The 22,349-nt window shown below is 38.0% G+C and overlaps 3 protein-coding genes across 4 annotated transcripts; all 3 read right to left on the minus strand.

The window, feature by feature from the left end:
- Positions 1-183: 183 nt before the first annotated feature.
- On the minus strand, positions 184-5,357 carry prrg2 (proline rich Gla (G-carboxyglutamic acid) 2). Of its 2 annotated transcripts, none has more exons than XM_087808727.1 (7): positions 5,196-5,357; positions 5,024-5,119; positions 3,973-4,145; positions 3,865-3,898; positions 3,566-3,698; positions 2,219-2,362; positions 184-483 (listed from the first exon to the last, which is right to left on the minus strand). In XM_087808727.1, exons 2-7 carry the CDS (start codon positions 5,106-5,108, stop codon positions 441-443), a joined length of 612 nt encoding a protein of 203 aa, XP_087664853.1. In that variant the 5' UTR covers positions 5,109-5,119; positions 5,196-5,357; the 3' UTR covers positions 184-440. The 2 variants fall into 2 exon arrangements, with proteins under 2 accessions (XP_087664853.1, XP_087664854.1); XM_087808728.1 differs by having other exon boundaries at positions 5,223-5,353.
- Positions 5,358-7,130: 1,773 nt separating this feature from the next.
- Positions 7,131-16,555, minus strand: rras (RAS related). The gene is made up of 6 exons (XM_087808729.1): positions 15,909-16,555; positions 12,599-12,686; positions 10,248-10,350; positions 9,338-9,446; positions 8,405-8,523; positions 7,131-8,321 (listed from the first exon to the last, which is right to left on the minus strand). Exons 1-6 carry the CDS (start codon positions 15,993-15,995, stop codon positions 8,234-8,236), a joined length of 594 nt encoding a protein of 197 aa, XP_087664855.1. The 5' UTR covers positions 15,996-16,555; the 3' UTR covers positions 7,131-8,233.
- A 2,500-nt stretch (positions 16,556-19,055) lies between these two features.
- LOC148065312 (uncharacterized) lies at positions 19,056-22,078 on the minus strand. Its single transcript, XM_087809261.1, has 5 exons — positions 22,022-22,078; positions 21,537-21,631; positions 20,826-20,985; positions 20,632-20,755; positions 19,056-19,971 (listed from the first exon to the last, which is right to left on the minus strand). The coding sequence occupies exons 2-5, from the start codon at positions 21,627-21,629 to the stop codon at positions 19,263-19,265; spliced, it is 1,086 nt and encodes a 361-aa protein (XP_087665387.1). The 5' UTR covers positions 21,630-21,631; positions 22,022-22,078; the 3' UTR covers positions 19,056-19,262.
- Positions 22,079-22,349: the final 271 nt, after the last annotated feature.

The following is a 22,349-nucleotide window of genomic DNA, read 5'->3' on the forward strand; positions in this document are numbered from 1 at the left end:
GCTGGCTGTGGTACACCCCCCCACCTCACTCACATCCCACCCCATCCCACCCCCCTCCCTCTCACACACAATTTGTCATGCACGGCAGCAGTGTATAGTATAGTGGAGGACTGTGGTCTTCTTATGTCCTCACACATGCTGCAACATGTGACTGGTGTGATCCTGTCAGCAGTCAAATCCACCTTCAATCATGTTTTTTTTATTTATTGTAAAATCAAGTGAAACATAAAATAAATCCTTTTTAATATAAAACCCACCGAGAATGGTGAATGTGCCGCACCCTCACCTGCACCACTCAGTGGACTCTGATACAACTGTCCACACACTTCATGTCACACATAAATACATCGCTTCATACAAACGTAGAGATTTTTTTTCTTCTTCTTCTTCCTTCTTCAGGAGGAGCCAGTTTAACTATAAGATGAGGAATCTCTGCCAGCTCATTCCTGCTCTCCAGGGTCAGCAGGCTCGGAGGGCGCCCCCCTGTGGTGCGAGACACAAAGTGTACATTTGAACAATCGTTGCAGCATCAGGGTTCATTGAAGCAGAGGACACACACACACACACACACACACAGGACGAAAAAAAAAACATGAATTAAATATCGTGAGCCAAATAAAACCCACACATGTTTCACCTGCCGTCACGCCACCATGTTTTACTTATCATATGAAATAATAATTGCACTAATAAAATATACATGTATAAATACAGCGACTGAAATCATCTTTACACATACAATACTCATCTAGTATTTTTACACCTAATACCTGTCTTTTAATATTCTTTGAGACTTAAATGTAATATATTTGCCTCACTATATGAAACGATACAGAAAGAACTTAACGATAAATAATGGAAATTATACTGTATCCTAGTTAACTAAACTGTAATGAAAAACTGCATTAAAAAAGATACATTATATTTATAGGACACACTTTAATGTACTATAATCTTCTATTCTAGGTAAATCTTTTACGACTTTGTAACAATTCTGCTACACCAGAATCAAGTACTCGGGCAATACCACAAATATATCCTTGTTCCCTCAGTATCTCAATATATTGTATTGTTGCCCCCCCTACCTTAATACGTATCGTATCGCCAGATTCTTATATAAAATAATTTCAACCATATAGAAATATACTGTACTGTACTGTACTGTACTGTACTCTACTGTCTGTACTGTACTGTTATGTACTGAAGTCTACTCTACTCTACTCTACTCTACTCGACTGTCTGTACTGTACTGTACTATACTGTACTGTACTGTACTGTACTGTACTGTACTGTACTCTACTGTACTGTACTGTACTGTACTGTACTGTACTCTACGCTACTGTCTGTACTGTACTGTTATGTACTGAAGTCTACTCTACTCTACTCTACTCTACTCTACTCTACTCTACTCTACTCTACTGTCTGTACTGTAGACAGATGAGTACTGTATTGTATTGTGCCCTACTCTACGCTACTGTACTGTACTGTACTGTACTGTACTGTACTATCTATTCTACACTATGCTATGCTTACACTAAATGTCCAGGATATAATACATGGTACTCCATTAATTTATGTTACAGCAGGACAGGCTATAGGATATACTGTACTACAGAATACTATACTATATTATTATATACTGTGTTGCTCTGCTATGCTATGCTATAATGAACTCTTCAGGCTGTATTATATTACATTATCACTATAATACAGCAGGCCAATAGTACACTATACTGTACTATGTTATGCTATACTGTAAATTGAGTGCTTTGTTGTGGTCAGTGTGAGAAGAGGAGAGGGAAATATATGATTGTCAACACGACACGTAATAAAAAAAAACGACGTAAAGTCAATGAATCCCCTTTTTGTGCTGCACATATGCCTTCAGTTTGGCTCCCGGCAGCATCTCGGTTTTATCTGCACATCATTTGTTCACACGGCACCTCATATATAACCCCAGCGTTGGCCAAGAAATAAATTAAACACAGTCCTTTTGTGTTTGGTCTGAGTTGAGTCATCATCCCTGATGTCACCGTGCGTCTGAACGCAGGAGCAGCTGAGTGGTCTGTTTCCTGTTTAGATATGTCACCGCCTCATTGTGTCGGGGGCCCCCTGCCACGCACCCACACATTCAAGCATGTTTCATTGTGGGCTCTTATAAAGACGAGGTTCAGGTGGGGGGGAGGACTCCTCCCATGTCCTCGGCAGGTTCACTCACCCGGAGTAAGGCGGGGGCGGAGCGTCGTGCTGACCACTGCGCGTCAGGGCTTCGTTGTACGAGGGAAGAGCCGGAGCCATTATCCCTGCGAGGGGCACCATCTCCGGGGCCGGAAGCCCGTCCTGGGCCAGCCTCACCGGAACTCTGCGGCAACAGACACGGATCACACTGAGGAGGACCTGACATGTGTGTGAGGACCAGCACGCTCTCAACTGAAACCATCATTTTCCACACAGCTGCAGACGATAATTAATCCATGTATGCTTTGGATGAAACTCATGCAGACACAGAGTGAACGTTCAGTCCTTTCTGTCCATTAAACATGTGAACAGAATCTGTGATGAAGTCGTGTTGAGTCCAGCACTCACTCATCAATTCACTCACCCATTCATCCATCCATCCACCCATTTAACATCCATCAATTAATCTGCCCATTCATCCATCCACTCACCCATCAAAAAATCCATCCATTCACTCACCCACGCATATATAAATGCATCCATCTATCTATTCACCCACACACCCATCCAACAATACATCCATCCATTCACCCACCAGCCGATCCATCAATACATTCACCCATTCACTCATCCAACAATGCATTCATCCACCCACCCATCCAACAATACACCCATCCATCCATTCACTCACCCACCCATCCAACAATGTATCTATCCATTCACCCACCCACCCAACATTACATCCATCCATTCACCCATCCATCGATACATCCACATATTCACTCACCCACCCATCCAACAATGTATATATCCATTCAGCCACCCACCCACCCAACATTACATCCATCCATTCAACCATCCATCAATACATCCATATATTCACTCACCCACCCATCCTACAATGTATCTATCCATTCACCCACCCACCCAACATTACATCCATCCATTCACCCATCCATCAATACATCCATGATTCACTCACCCACCCAACTTACAATACATCCATTCATTCACTCACCCACTTATCCATCCATTAATACACTCATCCATCCATGTATTTATTTACCCACCCACCCATCCATCCATCCATCCATCCATCCATCCATCCATCCATCCATCCATCCATCCATCCATCCATCCATCCATCCATCCATCCATCCATCCATCCATCCATCCATCCATCCATCCATCAATACACTCATCCATCCATGTATGTATTTACCCATCCATCCATCCATCCATCCATCCATCCATCCATCCATCCATCCATCCATCCATCCATCCATCCATCCATCCATCCATCCATCCATCCATCCATCCATCCATCCATCCATCCATCCATCCATCCATCCATCCATCCATCCATCCATCCATCCATCCAACTTACTGCGCTGGTCGTCTGTTGTTCTTCTGCTTGGCCTTGTAGAAGTAGATTCCCACCACTGTGGCGATGGCAGCACATCCAAGCAGAGCTAAGAGCCCAGCGACCAGCCCTGAGACGTCCACTTTGGGAGAGTTCACTGGTAACAACAACCAGAATACATCAAAACATTTGTTTTATTTCAACGTCACAAGTTGACTTGTTTACTTCCATTTTATTTAAATTATGTGAGATGTTTTTTTCCAACAAACTTGACTTTTAATGCAATAAATAATAAACCTTATTAGATATATTTGGCTTCTCACCTTGGCTGTTGATGTAATCTTTCCAAAATACTTGCTACAACGACAAAAGAGAATCAGACCATGTTAAACTTTAACAACACGGGTGCTCGGGGTTGTTGCCGTGGTTACCGTTTTTGCATCGTCCTCGAACACCTCCCTGGCCTCCTCGTAGCTGCAGGTCTCCTCCACACACTCCCTCTCCAGGTTATCAGGCACCACCACCTCGAAGTCCCAGCTGTTGTAGAGCAGCGAGCGGGACAGGAAGGAGGACGCTTTCTCTCCGTCCACCAGCAGCGTGTCTCCTGCACACATATAGGCAGGTGTGTTGTGTAGACGTCACAGATTCAGAACTATGTTTTTCATTACATCTGCTAGCAAATACAGAGCATTCCCTCAAAATGACACAACAAACGACTGCTAGAAATGACAGTTGATATTTATATTTAGAATTAAAAATGTTGTTTTGTTAGTAATTGTGTTTTCCAAATATTTTTCGTTGTGGTTACTGTCTTATTTTGGTAACTACTTTATTCAGAAATTATTATTACTATTATATAGTTAGTTAAAAATTGAATCTCTATCTTTATTTTTTACAATAAAGAAAAATGACTAGACAAATGCATCTAATAAAAAGAGAGCCATGAGTTATGGATATATTTTAAGGTATTTACAGCAAAAACACAGGCTTTTTACGATTATTTTATGATACATATTTACACCATTTGAATAATAAAGACACCACTTATTCATCCAATTACATGAAACTATATCACAATTTATTACTATTTGAATTCCAACGAACATTCATGTGATTCTTCTATTTATTCTTTCTCCTTTTCTTTTTTTTTTTTTCAGGAAATACACAAATTGCAGGGTTAGATGTAAAATACAGAGGCTGAAACATGGGATGGAACAGTTACCCGGCAACAAACAGCAACTGAAAATGAATGAATAATTCCCCAGAGTGTCTGATTCTTAATGGAGCCTTTTTTTTCTTCTTTTATTTAACTACCTTCTGCTTTCACTCTTCAACATGTATTCTCATTTGAATAAAGGTTTTCTGTCTTTGGCTTGTACACAATTATTGATAAACCATTATATATATTTTTTTTATTTAACCATATAATTAGTGTTAGTGTTGGTGGGGAGCTGATGGGGGTGTGTGGGAGGTGTGGTCTACCTGCCGGGAGTCTGTGGGTGACGCAGAAGTGGACCAGCTGCAGCAGGGACAGAAAAGAAACCCATCCCGCTGACAAGACTGCCATCGAGGCCCGAGCTGCACACAAACACAGATTCACAACAGACAGGTTTTTCACCGAGGCCTGGAGAGTCACGAGCGTTCCGTAACTCACCTGTGTACCGAAGTCTCTCTCTCTCACCTGAGCACGTCTAACCCACGTCGGTCAGGACCTGAGATGGTTTGTTTCCAAAAAAAACAACTCCTTAAACTAACACGGTGTGGACAAGTTTCGAGTGGAGACGTCAGGGAGAGTCGTCGCTCCCAGAAGGAAGGTCTAGTTTCAAACCTGTCCGTCTGCATACCTGAAGGAGGGAGGTTCCTGTGTGAACCTGTCTGACAGCCTGTCTCTCTCGCTGACTCAGATAGCACCTCAAGACGAGTGGATCAGAAAATAAACATTTAGGAGGTTCGATCCGTGTTTGGTCTTGTTCAGAGCGGCAGCCTGGAGGTGAAGTTTCGATCACTTACAAGTCATCTAAGGTCAGGATTTCACCGATTCTTCAGCGAAAGCAAGAAATAAAGTGAAAATAATATTATTTTTAATAATTACAGTCTAAATACCTTTAGACTGTTTGACCACAGACTTGGTGGTAAAATATTGTTTTTTTACACCAATGTACTAAAATGTGTCACTCTTTAAGTTTGAAGTAAATAAACGTGATTATAAGATTTATTATTTAGCACAATATTTGGCCCAATAATAAGTGAGGCGATGAAAAACAAACCTTGAATATTACAAAGATATTTAGAAAAATAATTATTATTATAATATCAGTTCAATATTCTACAGAGATTCCCAAAAACTAATTCTGGAACACATGGGACATAAGTAGATCGACCCTATGTGTATGTTTGTACCAAGATAAATTTACTGCCAGACCTATTTTCATCTGCTCTCTTGTGCCGTCTTTGTTTTATCCTTTTAAATATTATTTTTCCTGCTTCGTTAATAAATGTAAATATGTATTAGTGTTGTGTATTGGCAAGAAAGTTGACGATACGATTAAGTATCACAATACATGAGGAACGATATAATATTGTATATTGTGGCATATTGTATGTGAAAGATACTGAAGGAACAAGGACATATTTGTAGTAATGACGTGTCACATGACTCTTGATGAAGTTGCAACTGCCTGCATTTGTTCTAAAACCAACATATGTCCTAACATCACCTTTAAAAGCTGCTGGAATCAACTGTATCCTCTTGAATCAACTGTATCCTCTTGTCCTCAGTCATACCAGACTCGTTCAGGATTTCATAATCCCTTTAGTGTCGGAGGACATGATGACTGCTGCCATCTAGTGGCCAGAAGTTTAAATGCAAAACATAAATGAACAAACATGTGAATATTTCGATGTTAATTGTACATTTATTTATTTTGCTTTTGCACTTATTTTAGAGCATCATGATGTGAAGGATAATTCTAAGATATTGGCAAAAAAATAGTGGGTGTGAGCTTATCATATTCGGCTCAAAAACCTTTTTTTAAGGTGAGATTATTTTTTTATTTTACTGTATAACTTTTTTTTATTCAGAAAGATGTTTAATTTCCATTAATAGTAAACAGTTACAGTATAAAACCATTCATCAATTTGAAATGTCCACATAAGAGAAAGTGCATCATTTTTTTTCTCACTTTTTGCAATAATTTGCTACTTTATTTCACATTTTTACACAAACGCATGAATCACTTGTTGAACCGACACGTGTGTTCATGCCTGAATTTTGCTCATTCAGGCACTTTTTATTTGGAGCAAGTGTTTGTCAAAGGTGAGGCACTCATGATCATTTAGGGGTTAAAGAAAGCATCTGTCTTGTCATGTTCTATGGAATGCCAGGAGTGCCATATTTATGTAATACAAAATGTGACTTGGAATAGAAACATGACAGGAAAAAAAAAGGAAATATATAGATTATATTGTAATACATTTAAATGGATATAAATATACACATTCCAATGGCTAAGGGGAAATAATAATGTAGGATTCAATGTATAGGTCCTTTCTTATGAGACTCTCAGGCAAAATCATGAAGAATCAGGTGTGTATCGCGTAAATGTTTAATTCAAGGTTTTTTTTGTCCTTTTCAATTGGGTATAAAACAGATTATGAGAAAAAAAGTAAAAAATACACATAAAATAAAACAGCCAATAATATTGAAATGTTAAAAGGAAAAAATAAATGAGAAATAACGCGAGAGCCGATGAGGTCCATGATCGTGAGAATGGGATGTTACTACTGTAGTGATGTCACAGTCAAGGCACGTATACATGTGGTATCAAGTGGTGCGAAGATTACAAACAGTCAAGTTGATTTGGTGACATGAAATGATGACTCGGCGATAAACCCTAATAACGCCTGCAGAAAATGGTATATCTTGATTTATTCTAAACATTGCTACGCTGGATTTAAGACATCGAACCTTCTTCTCGCACGATCGGATGACACGTGCGCAGAAGCAAAACACAAACACTTCATCCAAGTTGAGCGACGACAAGAAGCTGGAAAAATCATTCCAACATGTAAGACAACGCTGGTTAAAACATCTGCACGGCTGTTAAAGTCCAACAAATATTTACATGTTTTTTTTTTCCATCTTTTTGTTTTATAAAAAAAAGTACCACCAATGAAGCATTAAAATGTGCAAACAAAATCATTTTAAACACTGCTGTGTCGGAGCTGAATATTGCGGATTGTAGTTAAGACTTTGATGTCCTGCTTAATTTCCCCCTTTTATAAAATACTGCTGCGTGTCGACCCCTGCCGGCCAGCGAGGGGCACTACAGGAGTGTTCAGCAGAACTAACGATAACCAGGACATAGTGAAATGTAGATTTATGTAAAACCGGGCTGTACCTGCATTCTTTTCCCCTGAAAGCAGCCTGATTGTATGCGACAATGATTATAAGACCACTTTTTTTTTTTAATGTAAATATAATCTCTTTGAATCCTAAAAAAAAAGAAAAAAAGGCTGATTCAGAGGTTCGGGTGAAAGTGCAAATGAAACCATTCCGAGGAGAAAAAACGATGATCCTTATTTCCATCATTCCCTCTCTCGTCGCACAAAACCACACACACACACACACTCATACATTTTTTTTGGACAAGCTGTAGAAGGACAGGGCTTTGGTTTCCATGGCGACGGCGCTCAGAGGAGGACACAGGGACAGCCACCACTCTTCTTCTTCCCAGTGTGATGAGCTGGAGGGGGAGGACACTCGCTCTCCTGAAACCGTCTGTGGATGCAGAGAAGAAACAAACCCTTGTTAATCCAGGCTTCTGCTGCTGCTACTGCACCAGCACCGCAGTAATCCCACACCTGATAATCTGCACCAGCTCCTGAAAGCATTCGTCCACATTGTAGCGGTTCTTAGCCGACGCTTCCATGTAGGAGATCTTGTTCTCTCTGGCAAACCCCAGAGCGTCTTCCCTGGAGATCTGCCGACCAAACATGAACAATGTTCTCTGCTTTGTTGTGTGCATTTGTTGAATTCTGAATCTAAACATGTAGGTGTTGACACTTTGAGCTTTTTTATTAAAATGCTGTTGTTTTTTATTTGTTATTATACAATGAAATCTAATAATTTGTATATTGAAAGTTTGAATTTGTTTAATGTATTAATTCATTTCAATAATTTAAAGATGAAAAAATTAGAATGTTATTTTTTAATGAGTTAAACCACTTTAAAAAACTAAATAATTTCCTTTTTACACATCGTGATCATCATCTAAATTCAAAATATTTTATTCCAGAGCCTTTTAAATACAACGAATGAACAAATTTAAAATGCTACAAATTAAAACATTGAATTTAGAAGATAAGATTTGTAATTATTGGAATAAGAACAGCGAACTCTAAGTGTAAAAATATAAATAATTCATGTTTAGACATTTTAAATTAAATTATATAAAATTCAACCATTCAATATAAAAAAAATTGATTCAATTATCGCAAAAAATAATTAAATGCAATGAAAAAAATAGTTGAAAGGTTAAATTCAACAATTAAACATTTTGATGGTACTAATATACTTCCATATGCATGAGTGTTGTTGTGTTACTACATTTTTATCCGTTCATTAATTGGGAATGTTATGATTATTAATCCTTTACTTCCCGAACCAAACTATTCTTCTAAGAGCCTCCATTCATTTTATATTTAGAATTAAAGCACATTTTAATGGTGACAATATTTATATAATGCTATTTATATTCACTAAAGTGAAAATTTGGGACAAAAACCCTGGTTTACCACTCTCTGCTGCTCCAGGTCGGACTTGTTTCCCACCAGCAGCATGGGGAAGTCGTCCCGGTCCTTCACTCTGAGGATCTGGGTGTGAAACTTCTGGACTTCATGGTAGCTGCGAAAGACATCACGTCATCGAATTAAACAAAACCACATTTCCTTTTTTCTTTTTTCAGTTAACAATGTTGACATAATCTTAAAATGATTAAAGTTAAAATAAATAAAAGTTTAATTTATCAAATAATATTTTATTTAGGATTTTTTATAATTCTTTGTTTTTTAATTTTAATTTCCCCATGAAGTGCATTTTTAAAAATTTAATTATTAGTTTATTTCAGCCTGAAGATTTTAACAGTGTTGGAACAAGCGGAAACACAACTTTATTTCAAGAATGAAACACTGAACTTGCAGCACATGTGTACAATAATAATGATGCTATTAAAACGATTCATCCGTCAACAACTTCACAACCTCTTGGCAGCTCTTAATGCAATTTCCTTTGATCAAGTGAAGCATTAAAGAGCATTTACATTCGTATCCATTATTAAAAACTCTGGTCCACTGGGTCGGGGAACAGTATCGTTCACACTGCATTTTTTATCAGGCAACACAGAAGGAAACACATAACTTAATATCTGTTATTATCAGTTATTACTGTTAACTGAAAGGCTTTTATTAAAAGAAAAAGGCTGGTTTTCTTCTAAAATATGATTAAGGTCAAGAGATCTTGTTTCGATCAAGTTTACTCAAAATAATTCACCTGTAAACTAGTGGAAATGTGTCAAACACTAACTGTTAATGTTAACACGTTGTAGCTGAGAGCTCCTGCAGACTCAGCATTATGGTGACATGTATTTTTTATGATGTGTATGTTTGTCGTTTATGCAATTTATTTATTTTCTATTTCAACTCATACCTTCCCCGGTCGTTGAGTGCAAACACCAGCAGGAATCCTTCCCCCGAGCGCATGTACTGCTCCCTCATGGCACCGAACTCCTCCTGGCCCGCCGTGTCCAGGACTGTGACGAGAACATACGTGTGTTGGGAGTGACAAGCACAATAAGAATGTTTTAATATAGAGGAGAACGTTTCAATTCATTAAGTCGTAGGTGGGATACACACATTCCGATCGTGTCTCGGGACACACCTTACTGCATAGTTTTGGGCTGAGGGAGTGAACTGTGGCTGATAAGAAACCCCAATTCTATCAAAAAACATTCTTCATTTTTTTTACCTGCTGTTTAAATTCTGGACAGACTTGTGAGACACATATTACTCTGCTAAAGTTTATAAACAAACAATATTTATCTCTTCTATTCTAACCTTGGTCGTCCTCACTCGTAGCACTTCACTCTTCATCCATTCATCCCCTGATTATCGTCTTTTTTTAAAAACTTTTCCTCTCACTCGAACAGATAACCCCTGTCAGGTGTATCACCTAATTTTTTTTCTTTGTTTTAAAGCCAAAATGCGTCCAAAAATCAGTTTTAAAAGCGGCTGGAGCCTGGTTTGTCTTCACTTGTTCACTCATTGCTGCCATTTCTATGGTTTTGTTGCGACTTTGGCAATATTTCATTATTTCCTACGTGCCCACTAGTGGCCAGGCGTTGAATTGCACAACACAAATGAATGAACCCCCTGAATATTTTGAATGTTAATTGTTAAATTAAACATTGAATGGTTGTCTTTAAAACATACATTATAGAAATATAAACCATAAAATAACTTGAATTAAAATGTTATTTCAAAGGTTGTTTTTTTATAAATATCGATACGGTGCTGTAGACTATCGATACAGTATCTTAAAACATCGCTATATATCATCACGTCGATATTTTCTTATCCCTATTTGAAATAAGCTTTTACTACCACAGCTTTTCAAGACTTATATAAAAACACCCAAAAGGCCACCATTGATTGGATTGATGGATTCAGTTTGGGATATTATTTCTATTATTTTTTATCTTTATAATGCGTCCCATTTGTGTGACCAAATTAATGTTACCCTTCTTTAATGGCTACATCGATGTTTTTTTCAAACAGTTTGAACCCTGTGGCAAATACAATGGTGCTGCTGATATACGGAAGTTTAAACATTAACGGAGCATCCAGGAATAGCAATAGCAGGTACTGCGAAAAACAGGTTTTCTGGAACAATAGGTGGCGGCATTTACCACTATATATATATATATATATATATATATATATATATATATATATATAACAGGAAGTATTGACACCGCACGTTAGTTTGGCATCAATGCATTGATGGTGAGAAATGGTGAGACGGCAGCGTAAAGAACTAACTCAATGTAAAAAGTTGAAAAAAAGCCATTAGAGGTATAACAAGTATGTGTATCAAACTTGACAATAACATTTCTGGTAGGATTTTAAAGAAATCTAGTTTCACTGCTGTGAGTAAGTAAGTAAGTTATTTGTATAGTGCTTTTCCAGACCAGGGTCACAAAGTGCTTAAACAATCAAAACAATATTCAATAAAGTATATACTTTAAAGGGCAAGATAAAACTGATAACACAACAGGAGTTCCAGAAAATCAAGGAAACTGTGAAAACTGACTGTTAAAAGAGCATTTATTTGATTACATTTTCTGCACACTACGCAGACACTTATTATTGACAGGTGCGGTTTGTATACATTCATAAAAACATATACCGCTGTATATTGTTGTACTGTTGTGTTATCAGTTTTATCTTGATATTTAAAATATATACTTTATTGAATATTGTTTTTTATTGTTTAAGCGCTTTGTGACCCTGGTTTGGAAAAACACTATACAAATAAAAATTACTTACTTACTTACTTACTATATACTGGCAAATCTATATAGAATGTTTTTGTTTCATTGTTGAAACAGTACAATAAATATACACTAAAACATACTGACACAACCAAGTTCACCGTCTAGTGTAAAATTAAGCAACTAAACTTCACTTTGGTCGTCAATGATGTCTTTGTTTCGGTTTCTGACTCTGAGGTCAAGACTTTTTCCGACAAACTCATCGACTCGCAACAAGATATCTGCCTCTGGTTCGTCAAAGCGACGCTCGGCGTGCGACAGGAAACCAGCAGCAGCCAAGTTCAAGTCCTAACAAGGGAATGATGAAACATCCCGAGAGCAAACACGCTGCCTGTGTCATGTCACATCACAGTGAAACACACCCTCATGATCTCAGCACAGCCTGCACACACACACACACACCCTGCAGTCCAACGAGACCGAAAACATATGCGTGTCAGAGTCTTACTGTCCAGCCGGGTCTCCTTCCCGTCCACGGTGCAGATTTTTGTGTAGGAGTCCTCGATGGTGGGGTCATAGTCTGACACGAAGTAGGACTGAAAGACAAGAATATATGACATCACATAGAGCTCTTGTCGATCATTGAAAACTAGCATGGATTATATTTTATATTTGGAATGTTTGGATTAAGTTAGTGTTAAGATAAATACTCAACGTCTTCAACAGTATTTACTTTATTATTCCCATTTGAAATCCTAAAATATACTATATTCTGAGTCTGGATTAGGAAACAAACAAGGAAGTATAATAGTCACAGATGTAAAGAATATATATTCATAAGTACAGACAAAAGACTCACATGTGAAACATTTTAAACCATTTAACAGCCTTAAATAATGAACCAGTTTCATATGATGTGTCCAAGCAGCATCGAAGTGATTTCCAAAAATGTGGAATGCAACTCATAAAGTATATTTAATATAATGAAATAACTGCTGTATCACAAGGTTTAGTCTAAAATAAGACTACTTAAACTGTTCTGAAGAATGCATTGTTTACCCCTGAACTGTAAAGGAGTACACAGAAAAACTATTTTTTTAGTTTTTGTTTCCGTTTCTTTGTGGGTTTGTTTTTTTTATTTGCAATGGTTTTCACATGAAAAGTAAATTTAAACTCAAGAATTAATGAACTAATTGAGTTGTTATTAAGCTTAAAGTAATTGGTTTGGATCCGTGTGAGGAAAAGTTAGCAATATACAGACAAGATAATGACATTAAAATTGATTTTTGTGAGTCATGTTGCACCGAGTCGATCTAAAATAACCACAGGGAGCGGAAGTTATTGATCACTTCTAATCAGGACTGGTACGAGTCCACAGGAAAGTTACTATCAAACACAGAAATGACAAAAACAGCTCTTTACGCAGACATCAAGGTTACCAAACCTACTGAATATCTGGTGTATAAATGAAGATTATTGGCACAGTTGGTTTCATCTTAACTGCCAATATGATGATTCATTAATGGAGAGAATTTGAAGGTACACAAGTCCTACTATTAATAGAGAGTAAAGTTTTAGGGCAGTTTGTTTTTTTTCTTGGACGACAAACTCATAACCACAGGAATCTAAAAACAGAATGACTGGCATTGTTGCCCAATCCTGTCGGGATCCGTCTGCCAAACATTCGTCTGGAACTTGATGGCAACGGATTAAAAAAACCTTGTGAAACTTTCATCAGACGTACAGTCAGGTGGTGATGTCAGGATACAGTGGGGATACAGTTTTTTTTATACGACGTATCCAAGCAACAGATTTGAACTGATGCTCTGCTTTACGACTCTAAAGAACAGGATTGGTTACCCACGTTTCCTCAGGGACCACATTATATACTAGGAGTGTGTATCGGCAAGAATCTGGTGATATTATATGTATCACAATACAATAAATTACGATACTGAAGGAACAAGGATATATTTGTAGTATTCTCCAACTCTGACGTTGGGGAATTTACAGACTACATGACTGACGAAGAAGTCGTAACTTATTTTCATTTGTTTTGAAATCAAAATATGTCCAAACAGCGTTTAAAGCAGAGTAAACTGTATCCTCTTGTCCTCAGTCATTGGTAGGTAGGTAGAACGTTATTGCAGTGATCTTGCGGTATTTCAAGGATGATTTAGCTTCGGAGGACGTAAAGACTGCCGGCATCTAGTGGCTGGAAGTTTGATTGCAGCAGAACAATGTAAAAACAAAATTAATTATTTTACACACATAATGAACTATAAACCCAAAAACTATTGTTACACATACACATACATAGCATAAAATATGATTGGCAAGCCCAAAAAATGTTATAATTTTAAGTTAGGGTGTGAAATTAATGATAAAAATAAAAACAATAATATTGTCAGTAAAATATTAGCGGAATTACTACATGATCATGCTTTGACCTCACGGGGGCCACATAAATACAAATAAGAGATCATTTTTTTTAGATAACCAATACAGTGCGGTCAAATACGATACAGTATCATGGGAAAGAATATCGCGATGTCAACATTTTTCAACCACTCATATTATATACTGTGACTGTTGTAAGGGGTCAACATGCAAATAGAAAAATTTATGAAAAATTGCTGTGGATAATTTGGAAAACAACAATTTCCCGAAGGTGACATCCTGAGGGTTCAATAAAGTTCTACCTACCTAGAAATAAAACTACAGAAAAAATAGAGTGCCATGACATACTATAACAAAGCTCCCATTGTATTGCAACTACCGGTGGTCTGATGAAGCTTCATGAAGCAGTGTCATGTTGTTTAGAGATCAGTAGGTGGCGCCAAATGATGTGATGTTTCTTTAAAAACAGTTGTTTAAAACAAAGGGAAAATAGTGCAGAGACCGCCATCTAGTGGGATCTAAAAATAGGGACACTGCTTTATGAAACTTCAGACCATCTATAACTACCATATGAAAGTTGATAATAAGTAAGTAAGTAAGTAATTTTTATTTGTATAACGCTTTTCCAGACCAGGGTCACAAAGCGCTTAAACAATATAACAATAAAGTATATACTTTAAAGGTCAAGATAAACCTGATAACACAACAGGAGTTCCAGAAAATCAAGGAAAAGCCTGAACAAATAGAACCGTATTAAGATATTTCTTAAAAGAGTCAATAGATCATCAAACATAGAGGGAGAGGAAGATCGTTCCAAAGCTCAGGAGCAACAGCCTGGAAGGATTTCTTTCCTCTGGTCCTGAACCGTGTGCGAGGAACCATCAGCAGATTCTGATCCACAGACCTCAGAGCCCGAGCTGGGGTGTAAGGCTGGATCAGATCACTGATGTAAGATCGCTTGATGTAAGTGATGTAAGTGATGAAGAGTGATAATAGGCATAAAGCATGAATTTCTAGATATTTCTGCAATTTCTTTCAAAATTATTTTGGGGAAAAATTAATACTCACTAAAACGACAAATTAAAAAAAAAAAGAGGAAAACGGTTTGTTTGTTATTGTTGTTATGGTTCTGTATTATTTTGAAGTGAATAATAAAACTAAAAACAAAGATATTATAGATGATCATGATTTGACTTTTCCCAGTTCTGCTCTAAAGTCTATGAGCAAACTAGTCGTTTTTTTTCCTCCTACAAACTTTAGAGTAACAAACGAGTCTTCACAATTCATACGTTTCACCGTCTCTTCCTCGAGCGAGAGTCAACTTAAAACCAGTCAAAGTTCAGATCTAAGGTGTGTCATGGAGGAACGTGCTGGCAGTCAAGAGGGTCCACACAGGCCTCCAGCCACAGAAACAGTACCTGGATGAACTGGATGGTCAGCGCGCTCTTGCCCACTCCTCCGCCGCCCACCACCACCAGTTTGAATCTCTCCTCGTCTGCGCTCATGGTGTCGGGTCCGGGTGAGAAGCTTTACCGGGTCAGACGCTCGATCTTCCCGGGTCAGGATCAGAAGCTACTTTTTTTTTTAACAGAAAAAATCCCTGAAGAAGAAGAAGAAGAAGAACTCCGCCTGTTGCGTCTAATGTCGGCGGAGGATTGTTCCTGGACTGCAGCTTCACGCCTCTGTCCAACCGAAGCTTTGATCCAAACGAGTGGATCGATCGGTTCTTAAAAAAAAGGTGGATTCAGCCCAAGAAGTGTCCAGTCGCCTCTTCTTCTTCTTCCCCCCGGTCGTGGATTCTGCTCGACAGATCTGGAGGGCGGAACTGCTTCCTCCTTTTTTTTTTTTCTTTTTTCCCTTCTCCCCTCGCCACTAACTCACACACGCACGGACTTCACCAGCACCAGTTCCACGGTGCCTTCTGGACGCTGATAAATAAATAACTTTTACAACAAAAATATTTGTATTTTTTTGGTCTCCGAAAGTTGAACCGGAACGGAACAAATTCCTCCCGTTGGTGTCAGCGTCCTTATATGGTCATTTTCACTTTCGGTGACGTCACTTGACTTTTTCGGTGGACACGATGCTAGCTCAAAGTTTTTAAAGAGATTTAATCAAATCTTACACTTGTAACTACATTTATAAATGATGTACATGTATTTACAACGCCATAAAAACTTATTGTGCTATATTCATCTGTTGCAGGGTTAGTAGAGTTTACCCCTTTCTAAAAGTTACCACAAACTGAGCTAGCTTATTAGCTTTTTCCCTAGCTAGCTCACCCATTCTAAAAGTTAACACAAACTGAGCTAGCTTATTAGCTTTTTCCCTAGCTAGCTCCCCCTTTCTAAAAGTTACCACAAACTGAGCTAGCTTATTAGCTTTTCCCTAGCTAGCTCCCCCTTTCTAAAAGTTACCACAAACTGAGCTAGCTTATTATCTTTTTCCCTAGCTAGCTCCCCCTTTCTAAAAGTTACCACAAACTGAGCTAGCTTATTAGCTTTTTCCCTAGCTAGCTCCCCCTTTCTAAAAGTTACCACAAACTGAGCTAGCTTATTAGCTTTTTCCCTAGCTAGCTCCCCCTTTCTAAAAGTTACCACAAACTGAGCTAGCTTATTAGCTTTTTCCCTAGCTAGCTCCCCCTTTCTAAAAGTTACCTCAAACTGAGCTAGCTTATTAGCTTTTTCCCTAGCTAGCTCCCCCTTTCTAAAAGTTACCACAAACTGAGCTAGCTTATTAGCTTTTCCCCTAGCTAGCTCCCCTTTTCTAAAAGTTACCACAAACTGAGCTAGCTTATTAGCTTTTCCCCTAGCTAGCTCCCCCTTTCTAAAAGTTACCACAAACTGAGCTAGCTTATTAGCTTTTCCCCTAGCTAGCTCCCCCTTTCTAAAAGTTACCACAAACTGAGCTAGCTTATTAGCTTTTCCCCTAGCTAGCTCCCCTTTTCTAAAAGTTACCACAAACTGAGCTAGCTTATTAGCTTTTCCCCTAGCTAGCTCCCCCTTTCTAAAAGTTACCACAAACTGAGCTAGCTTATTAGCTTTTCCCCTAGCTAGCTCCCCTTTTCTAAAAGTTACCACAAACTGAGCTAGCTTATTAGCTTTTTCCCTAGCTAGCTCCCCTTTCTAAAAGTCACCACAAACTGAGCTAGCTTATTAGCTTTTTCCCTAGCTAGCTCCCCCTTTCTAAAAGTTACCACAAACTGAGCTAGCTTATTAGCTTTTTACCTAGCTAGCTCCCCCTTTTAAACCTTCAAATTAAGTTTTTGTATTTTTGAAATATATTTGGCTTGTTGGTGCACAAAAGTTAAATTGTTGAGCTACTAAAAATGCTTCAGCATAAACTAGGTCCATTTCAAGAGGACTAGCTTCAAGCTTTATTGGAAAACTAACGGTCATTTTATGTTTTTCAAACGTAAACATTAAATATTTGGGTTGTTTCTACTGTGGCTAGTTTGTGGTTAGTCTCCATTAATGATTGGAAGCAGAATAGGAAATAGTGAAAAGCCCTCCTGCTCCTGGTGGCGCCACCCTCTTATGTTTGAATGAGGTTTAAGTGTTTCTTAAAAAGTATTGCCTCAGGGCAACACACCTCGCTGCACCCGCGCCAGGAAATCCATGTCCTGTAGTTAGAAGTACAAGCAATGAGTTTTATTTTCCTGACTTCTTCTGTGGTTACGAGCTTCAGATTGACAACACATTAACCAAACTATGAGGGCCTTTCCTTCATGCTCCAAACATCTGGAGGAGGCCCAGGAGCAGACCCGAGAGACACTGGAAAGAATTGCAGGAATGACTCCTTGTGTTTTTTGTTTTTCTTAAAAGAGCAAGAGAAATGTCTTCAACATGACTGATGACCCTGCACTTGACATTTAACAATAAGATAAAACCGTTGGGTTGCGGGTGTGACTCCCAGCTGGTAACTGAAAGAACCTATGCCTTACTTTCAGTTACCAGCTGGTGAGTGACCTTTTCAGTTACACATCTCGACTTGTCTCACTGAGATATTTTTTTAGTGTATTTAAAAAAAGTATATAGTGAATAGAAGTCTATCATAAATAGACCCTCATGAGGTCAGAGTGAAACTAAAAATACTGATTATAAAAATAGGTTTCTTAAAATACTAACATTTTATTACTTCTTTCTAATAGTTAAAATGTACAATTTTATTCTTTATTCTTTGTCTTCAAATGCCCTTTTTATGAGTATTTACTGTGAGTATATTTTCTTTTTATTAAACTCATTCATAACATGGCTTTCTATAATATGTTTACGTTTTTTTAATTAAAATACATCTCTCTCGAGTCTCTTTATTCAACTTTACTCTCCCTAAAATGTATTTTTTAGAGCAGATGAGGAATATAATTATTTAAAAAATAGTAAAATAGAAAATAAAAAAAGAAGCAGCCGGTATAGAAAGCTATAACAAATACAATAATAAAAAAAACAATATAATTTAAAATTAAAATTCTCCTCTCAGTTCATTGGTCTAACGCTGTCCTCTCAAATTCAACAAATCAACAACTCTCATTTATTTGGATTACACAGTAATAGGCAGAGAAAACCTTTTTAATAAATATCATCTTTAATTATCCATAAATACATTTCAAGTGAAATACTTTCAAAATGTTACAAACAACAAGCTTTCCAGGAACAATACAAAAGAAGCAACACGAGGATGGACGTCATCTCTTCAGATAAATAAATAAATATGAGACAGAAGTCCGTGCAGATGTCCTCCAGCATCATACATGTCACATGACACAAACCTCCTCAGCATCTGTACGGAAGCGTGGGCTGTCCCATCTTCACCGGGTGCAGGAAGACCCCGCCGAGCAGAAGGCGCTCCCCCCAGTCCAGCAGTTTGTTCAGAGTGTAGTTAAGGGGGGACAAAAGTCCGACCTCTCTCCCTCCTGCTGTGCTGTGTTTGCTGGGGTCACTGCTGCACTCTCGTGCGGTTTCCACTGATGGCCGGTAGGGGGTGCTGATGTCACTCACTGTCTTTGCGTCACACGTTAGCTCCCTCTGGTGTACGGTTTTGGTACTGCTGTTTGTTTGGTGAGAGGATGCAGGGGTGTTTCCCAGAGGGGTTAGAGACAAACTGAGGGTTTTCCGTTTTTCCAGAAGAGAAGCAGACGTCGTGGAAGTGAACACTGGTCTGACCGAGACACTCGGCTCGGTTTGCTCCCCCTGCTGGTTATCAGTCCAAAGTTTTCCCGATAAGGACATTTCCCGGCTCACGTCAGAAGCTCTCTGCTGCGTTTTGTTTGTTTGGTTGTAAGGTGCCGAGTCGCTATGGTGACGGGGAAGATCCTGACCAGCGGGTGTGTTGATGTCAGCGATGGGCGGCAGCTCAGTCTCCAGCTGCTGGAGGATGAAGTCACCAGATGTGCTCTTCTGCTTCAGAGTGCCCTGGAAGTGCTGCAGCTGACCCAGGAAGTTGAAGTTTGGGGAGATGGAGGGCCGGCGCTCCTTGACGAACCTGATGGCGGCAAAACAAGTATTAAAATTAAAATTCAGGTTTTATAATGATTTATTGTTCGATTTTCCTCATTATTGAAGCTTCTCAAATTAAATTATTGATTACAAGTCTCTAGATATGACTACAGAATTTTTGTTTTAGGAGATTTGTCTTATGGCGTTTGTCATTTATGAGTATTTATTGCCGCTCAAAAATATAAAAGTGAATCCAAAAGATATTTGTAAAAAAGTGCATTTATTTATGAACATATATGAAACGTAATAAAATAGTGATTTCTACTATTTCTACTATATTGCACTATTTTTTACCTTATTAATATAAATATTTATACTTTATACATTAATTCCATGCAATATTTAAATTTATTCTGTTTATACTATATTGCACTTTTTTTTAATCTTATTAATATTTATACTTTTTTATATACATTCACTCTATGCTGTGTTTTTTTAATGGTTGCCAAGCAACAAAACTTCATGGCCAGTTTCACTCTGTTTTTTTCTGTACAATGACAATGAAAGAAAGTCTAAAGTCTAAATTTCATTACAGTTACCCTGATTTTATTATTTTTATTTTACTTTTCACTTTTTTGGGGGGTGGCTGATGGCCCCTTGCAACAATCTTTGTGTAAAATATGGCCCCCAAGTAAATTGTAATCACCTGTAAGCGTGGTCCATGTCCATCCCCAGACTGTACATGATGTAGGCCACAGCTAAAGCTGGGGAACGGGAAATCCCGGCAGCACAGTGGACCAGCACGGAGGCACCAGAGGACATGGCAGCATCTGGACACCAACACCAGACGTCAGTCAGAGTCACGCTGTTGTTGTCATCAAGTGTGTTTTGATAACTGACCTATGAAGCTGAACGCCTGCGGGATCCAGGGCAGCAGGTCGGCCCACAGGGAGTCATCGATTGGGATCCGTAGATACTTGGAGTTGGGGAGGAAAGCCGGTCTGGGGCTGCAACGGCTCACGTTGAGGACGTAAGAGATGCCAAGAGAAGCCAGTTGGTCCTGAAACATAAAAAAATGTGTCATTCATATTCTAGGCTATAAACACTTTCTTAACAAATAGAGTCATCAAGAACAGTGTTGGTACATTAAAGTATAAAGAAATAAACACTGCACATACATTTTTCCAAACAAAAACACTTGATAAATGTATCAAAACACTTTTTATTGTATCGTTTATTACTCGTGAATGTGTACATGTACTAATGTTAATTGTTGTTTATATATTTATCGTTACTTTATGTATTATTGTACTTAAAAAAAAAGAAGAAAATACTTTATCATAATTATTATGATTTAATTATTGTTAATTTATGTGTATTGTTATTTTCAATGTAATATGGCTTTTTTCTTAATTTATTTTTGTTATTATTTATTTTATTTGGTTTTTGTTACTTATTTTAATGTTTACTGTATGTCTTAACATATGTGTTTCGATGGTTAATCATTATTTTATGAAATAAATTAGTTAAAAATAGAATAAATGACAATACTGATAGAATTATAATTATTTAATAAAAATAAATAACTTTAATACAGGAAGATGGTCTCACCTGGGTCACATCGCTCTCAGCTCCCAGGTAGAGCCGCGGCAAGATGATTGACAGCCGTGGTCGCTCGCTCTCTCGCTCTCCGGACCAAACCATGTCTGCTCGAGCACGCGCACACACACGCAGATAAACAAACTTGTTATTGTTTAAAATATAATATACATATCAAACCATTTTTGCAACAACTTTCACGGGTACGTGCAAAATAATATACAATTTTTTTTTTTTTTTAGTCTCTATTAAAAGCAAATATATCAACGTGCTGTTTTAACATTTTCATCAAAAGTGCAAGTTTTAATCTCCCTGCATTTATTGTGTTATTATTGTGTTAACAATTGTTCTCATGCATGCACCACTTCTTCCCTGCACGAGTCTACACGTAAATGCGTCACTGAAACTGTTGCTCTGCGTCTAAAACAACAAACACGTCATGCAAACATTGCAATAACGAATAAATAAATGACTTGACATAACCAAACCATACTCACTGTGTTGTTGAAAGAGTTCCTCGTGCGTGTCTGCGCGTCTTCTCTGTGCTCCGCCAGGCTGAGTCTGAACGATGAGCTCATCCTTTTTCCATCTATAAATAAAGCCCCACTGCATGATGTCATCTACAGCCAATCAGACTCGAGTGTGCGCGCATGCGCTCGAGGGGAGTGGGGGCGCCATGTAAGCTGCTGCCTCATCAACAACATGAGTCTCTGCAGAACAACCAAGCGAAAAAAAACGGCTAAAAAAACGGCTAAGAAATGAATTAAATTGTAACATATTTCAACAATTTAATTTATATTCAACTCTTTTACTTCTTTAAATGCA

Source organism: Callionymus lyra, chromosome 15 (genome assembly GCF_982586985.1).
Source record: "Callionymus lyra chromosome 15, fCalLyr1.hap1.1, whole genome shotgun sequence".
Lineage (NCBI taxonomy): Eukaryota > Metazoa > Chordata > Actinopteri > Syngnathiformes > Callionymidae > Callionymus > Callionymus lyra.